At 35.9% G+C, this 6,539-nt stretch overlaps 1 protein-coding gene across 1 annotated transcript in view; it reads right to left on the reverse strand.

Annotated features, from left to right (window-relative positions):
• LOC144435372 (glutamate receptor ionotropic, NMDA 2B-like) overlaps nucleotides 1-6,009 on the reverse strand; it is a 48,377-nt gene extending 42,368 nt beyond the window's left edge. Inside the window, exon 1 of the mRNA XM_078123968.1 lies at nucleotides 5,527-6,009. Coding sequence (XP_077980094.1) covers nucleotides 5,527-6,009 — 483 coding nt within the window. The remainder of the gene's footprint in view (nucleotides 1-5,526) is intronic.
• Nucleotides 6,010-6,539: the final 530 nt, after the last annotated feature.

Genomic DNA, 6,539 nt, shown 5'->3' on the forward strand with positions numbered 1-6,539 from the left:
CAGACGTAGGCGTATCACGTACACTATTAACTAATATCTGAGTTGCAATATACCGATCGTGCCCCTTTATGATTTACTATGCTTTCGATATTCTTTTGAAAATGAACGGAATCAGGCATTCGTCGATACTTCAAACAAAAGTACAAATTTTATGATTACATCTTTTTTTATATTTCATAACAGAACTTGAATGTAATTACATAAACAGGTCCAAGGTAGTCCTGATTTGTTTCGTCTTATAAGAAGTTGTTATGATACGTCTTATAGATATATATATATATACGTCTATGAATGAAAATTTATGAAAATTTATGTTACAAAGAGACACACAGCTTGACTGACTATCTGCCTGACTGTCTGAGGCAAACATAGTAACAAAGATGTATGTTGCCAGCGATACTTTTCATATATATATGTACACAAATGTAAGTGTTTCGATATACTTGATCTATGAAATCTACAAACTTCCAATTGTCCAATATGCTAATTAAGCCATCAAAGAAATTACATCAAGCTGACTACAGACAAAACACCAAACATGAATCAAATTTTCGAATGGCCAAATACTTATTCTAAAAATCATTCTTTTTAAATTCAACTCAAGACATGTGAGTAGTTCGCTTCAGATTGGTTTTGCAGCATGTCATACACAAATAATCGTGCTCACAAAATAGAAACTTTGTTCACTTGAGTAGACAAAATGAAAGTTGTTTCGTCAGACTTGCAAGTCTTCTATTTCACCGAGACACGTTGGACATTCAGAGGTCACTTTATTATGTGCATTTCTATGAAATAATATTAAATAGACTAGACAGCAGGCGTCTCTAGAAATAAAAACACACAATTGTGAAATGTAAGAAACACAGTATTGAAAGAATCTTATTGTGATGGTAAGAAATAAAGGAGCAAATGTTTCCCATTGGAAAAAAAAGAGATATTGAAAATATTGAAAGTTCAATATCTTAAAGTGTGCAACTTTAAGAAAGGGACAGCCACGGACTATTATATTCAACGAAATATTGAATTCTATATATTTGTATTCAAAAAGACATTTGTCTGCCACTCGTAGGGTAGTCTGCTGTGTTGTTGTCATCAGCATTTTTAGTTTCAATTATTTGATGCACATCTAAGTTAACGTTTTGTTGCACGACAAAAGCAGATGAGTCACATGTCATTATTGAGGTCGATAGAACAATGGAGTGTCATTATATCCCTGTCATAATGCGATATGTCAATTTATCTGAGAGGTCAGGATCAAAGGTGAAAGTGTATTGTTTTACTAATAGCCATTACAAGCTGTCACTTTGTTGCGACAACTGTGGAAATATCTTGTCTTCTTTGTTTAGTTTCAATTTAAAGTGATGAAATCTATGGGTTTTTTTTAAACGGCAGTGTTTTTTTTTTATTTCTTATTTTTTACAATTTATTTTTATTAATATTTGTCACTCATGAGATAAAAGTGACAAAGATATTGCCTATTTGACAAACGGTTAATGATTCTTTTAAGTTAACATGCGTGTAGTGAAAATTAAGATTGTTTATGTGTCTGCTACTAAAATGAAAGTTTGTCTAGAGCAACACAATTTTGTACTTCCTGCCACCCAGCCTGAAAACGTGTGTGTGTGTGTGTGTGTGTGTGTATGTATGTGTGTATGTGTGTATGTATGTATGTATGTATGTATGTATGTATGTATGTATGTATATGTATGTATGCATGCATGCATGCATGCATGTATGTATGTATGTATGTATGTATGTATGTATGTATGTATGTATGTATGTATGTAGGTAGGTAGGTAGGTAGGTAGGTAGGTAGGTAGGTAGGTAGGTAGGTACGTGCGTGCGTACGTATGTTTTATGTGTTTGTGTGTGTGCGCGCGCCCGCGTGCATTTGTAGATATGGACGGACGGATGGACCGGCGGATGGAAGGATGGATTGTTATATGACTGGCTGGCTAGCTGGCTGGCTTGCTAGCTGGCTGGGTGGATAGATAGATAGATAGATAGATAGAGTGGTGGGTGGATGAATGCATGAAAGTACACTGAGTTGTTTAAATTGTTAAACTTGACGAGTACATAGCCATGTACATAGTATTACATGTACTTATGTACAATGAGTGTACAATGTGGTGGTAAAGACAGTTATAAATCGACCTGCATACCAATCATGCTTGCAATAAACAACAGTTTAAACAAATCGTGGAGAACGTTCATGTGTGCAGTTTACCATGTATCAAATTGACCATGTATTTTAGAACACGCTTAATATTTAATTGTTGATGGTATACAAAATTAAAACTCCTATATCAGTTGATGCACATTTTCTTCTTGTCTGATGTAAAAAAAAATGTGTATATTATGTTACGACATTGTTTTTTACAAATCTGATCTTGTAACCATGAATACAGTAATCCGTTTTAATTCGTACAACCCTAAAAGGCCAACATGCCGGTGAATTTGAAATTCAAATTTAAATGTGCGGATCTATAGTCTGCGCGTCACAGACCCAGTCGGTCGACTTCATTACAATCATTACTAGGAACAATATTACCTTGATTATTGTATACGAAATAAACTAAGAGCGACATTCAAATGCAATTAGTAGCCGCCAAGAATTACACGTTCACGGGAAAATACTCTTAGCCCTGTAATTATATGTCAAAACAATGCTTTACTTATTGAATTCTCGTTGGCGCTGTTAATCTGTGTTTATCTTGTCCCTTTGAAGGTCAGAATCTGTTATGTTATAACAATTTGTCATTTGAGATGCATAATAAAACCTGCAAACTGACACGGATTACGATGTAGATATATAGCACACACACACACGTGGACAGCGGAACTTTGGGGTTCATTTAGTTTAATAATACGTAATATTGAATAGTCAAGCATAATTACAATGGTTCATAGCCCTTGTAGGATTTCAGAGAGAAAGAACTGCAGTTGACGCGAAGATATATGCATTCGTGGAATGGTTATTATTACGTTATCCTTATGCAAGCAGGGTAAACAATAGATAAACATCTTTTCTTTAGAGACTATCACCCGAGGCAATCATTCTGAGGCAAAAAAATCGAGCATAAAACTGTCCATGGCAACAATCCTCACGGTTTTGATCAATAGCGATTCTCCACCACTGGGAGGTTACTATGGCAACTGGTCCCAGTTTGTTGATTTTCCTTACAGTTCATTATATTCTCAATTTAACCATTGTGAAACAGTTTACGACTAACAGACATTAAACAAAAACATATCAAAGCACAGTTACTACGAATCTCAGTATTCATGAAAAATTAAAAGCCATGGAGATAACTTTTGCCATGAATTTAACATGGCATATTCAGGGACGAAAATGCGTACATGCATCACTCACTTAATATATAAGTTGAAGACAGACTCGAAGTTATTAAAGTTTCATCAGTAGCCTTATATATTGACATTCGATTATAAAATCACGAAGCCTACCATGCAATGTTACAAAAAAAGTAATATCACTGTGCGAGGGAAACCGTCGGATTCGTGCTTGTAGTCAGGCATCAGAAAACCTCTTTTCATTTTATCTTAATTGAATGCGATTTTATGGTTTCTGTAAAGGCTAGCACGATAGCGCATCGTTTAATAAAGTTAGATATTGTTGTGCTTTGTAATCTATTCTTCTTCCCATATGCTGCAGTAAATTGGCGCTGTTATGTAGGTGAGATGGGCACTGTAATGTGTTCGTATTCTCATCTTTATATTTTTTTTAATCTGTTGGTGAAACCTGGAGATATTCACCATATTTAGAAGAAAATCAGGCACGGTTTCGAAAAAATGAGTTCATTTATATGTATACATAGACGTCAGTAAAATTGTCAGGTATGAGATGACACTTAAAGTGGATTCGATATTTTCCAACTGTTACCTTAACGGCGTTATAGTCTTATCAAAAACATCGACAGTTTTCCCTAGTGAGCACGACTATTTGATGATATATGTATGCGCAATGCCTAACAGGGAATTTAACTGGGATTGTAAGGGGCCTATTACATTGATGTTGTGAACCTTGAATCCCCTAATGTACACATTGAACAGCGTGATCGTCTTGTCGAACGTGAAAATTGGAAATAAAAGTTTCGATGTGAGAAACTCGTGTGTACAATATAATTACTAGTGGTGTGATTTGAGAGATGTGATGTGAAGTTTTAGATTGCTTAGAAAGGAACTAGTTGTTTTATTGTGTGTGACTATGGTTGCTGTTTTATATTTTACCTCATTGTGAAATTTTGCTTAAGCATGTAAACACTACGGTTTGTGTTATCAGCAACTTAGGATTAAGAACACTGCCCTATGCATCGTATTCGTTACAGAGATACATAGTGAATACCTTGGAGAGTTCAATATGTATTACTACACCCTGTTATCTCTAAGAAGAACACATTTTGGAGGGTAATTAAACAGAATAATTGGATAGTGCTCATGGGGTCGAAAGAACACAACTTCTATTTGTAGTGATGTAGATAAACGATTTGTTACTTATCAAGCATATTAACAAACTGTCTGCATTGTTTAAGGAGAGGAAATGCAATCTAGAAAAAAAATGTTGTAGACATTTTCAGTGCTGACGACTCATCGTCTGTGTCGCTCGTTAGATAGCTAGTTCTGTGCATCACTCTGATCTATTCCTTGCACACTGTCTGATCAAATGCGATAAGTAGAATTATTAGTGACCTTTTCGACTATGTGCCATTATAGATGACAAAACAAAAGACGTGATTTATCGACCTTTGCTTAAATGCGACTCAACACAATCATTAATATATTGGTAAAGCATCAAAGTACATTTGCGTTAATCGTTGCATTACCAACAGTAAGATTTAGAACACTTATAAAAGTAAAACAAGCGATGTTGTTTTTCCCGTCAAGACAAGTATGAGAAAGACACATATGTGGAATCAGGATATTTCATGACCAAGATGTTCCATCAAGTGGAACATTATGCAGTTTCAAAATTGTTTCATGTACTATGAGGGTGAAATATAAATGTAAAAGTCGGTACATCATAACAAATTACGTATATACATATAACGCAATGCCGTTATATTGGTAACATGGCCGCCCTCAGCTTATAGTGCGTGTGTGATATGATATCTAATTTGTAAAACATGTTATTTTTTTGAATTCTATAACCGACGGTATGATCTCACTATAACAAATTAATGAATTAGAAAAAAAATTGTTAGCAAATACAACCTTTATTTATAGTAAAATTTTCATCTTGAAAGCCCTGGGGCTTTTTTTCGTTTTGTTACCCAATATGATATTACTTGTAGAATAAAACATTGTGGCGCGCTCTCAAATGATGATGACAGCGTCCCATGCCGTATTGATCAGCGTTATACATAATTTATCACCAAGCATGAATATTTGTCATAATGTACGACCTCACATATTACAGATAGCATAAATCCTTTCTTTGTCGTAATGATACAAATCATGGGTAGCGCAAATGCCATCTTTGCTCACGAGAAGCGATATATCAATACTTACCCTGTACACATGTCCACTGAGGATCCGCATGTTAGCCGATATCACTGGCGCTGTCAAATATCTTGAGACAAGAGCAACCAAACGATTAGCGATGTATGTATCGGTGTAATATTCTCCATCAATGGCAGCCACGATAGTTGTGACTCCTTGTGGAAGAAGGGTGTTACACACAGTCCTGACAATATCAATATGCTCGCTAGCATTAACAGAGACCGGTATGAGCTCCACGCTGATCAAAGATGAAACATTGGAAGAATTGGTTTCCCATCTTCGTAAGGTTTTTAAGATCACCTCCTCATGGCGGGGGTTGGTGACGAGGGCTCCCAGTCGTATCGTGTCCTTCCATGTGGCGTTCGTTTCAACTCCTTTGGTAAGATCGTTCCGCGATGATGCTCCGAAAACGGAGAGGATGATTTGTCCGACGACGAGAAATATAAGTATGATCCGATGACCGCATTCATTTCCATCGCCGCTATGCTCCATTATTCAAAGCGTAAGGAAGACCAATGGCAGGACCCGCGACGCAGTAGTGTACCAAACACACATAGGTCCCCCTGTTGTTGTTTTTCTCACAGTAGCAAACTCACCTGCCGAATCAAGACATTCGCAAAAAATGAGCAAAAGTGGGAAGTTAGGATCTACATTATTAAATGATGGAAGGTTTCTATTGGAAATCTAAAATAGAAGGCCGAAACCATTTATAAGAGGGGTGAGTTGGGTACAACATAAACTCTTATCTTTAAGATCTTTAACTAGCGTTCTAACAGGAAAAATAAAGACACTAATGGTTGTTTAGAGCAAACATTCTATGATTTACACCGTAATAAGTATACAATTTTTTTTTTTAAAAGCAGTCCCTACAGACGCAGTCATATCGTCCTAGTTCCTCACCGTCAAGTTTCCCTTTCGACGGCTTGACTGAAATGTAATGCGCCATAACTAAACAATGTTACAGCTTTGATGACAATTATTTTGAGATTGGATGGAAATTTAAACATTTCTACTTCAAGTGT

The sequence above is a fragment of the Glandiceps talaboti genome, chromosome 5 (genome assembly GCF_964340395.1).
Source record: "Glandiceps talaboti chromosome 5, keGlaTala1.1, whole genome shotgun sequence".
NCBI classification, from domain to species: Eukaryota; Metazoa; Hemichordata; class Enteropneusta; family Spengelidae; genus Glandiceps; species Glandiceps talaboti.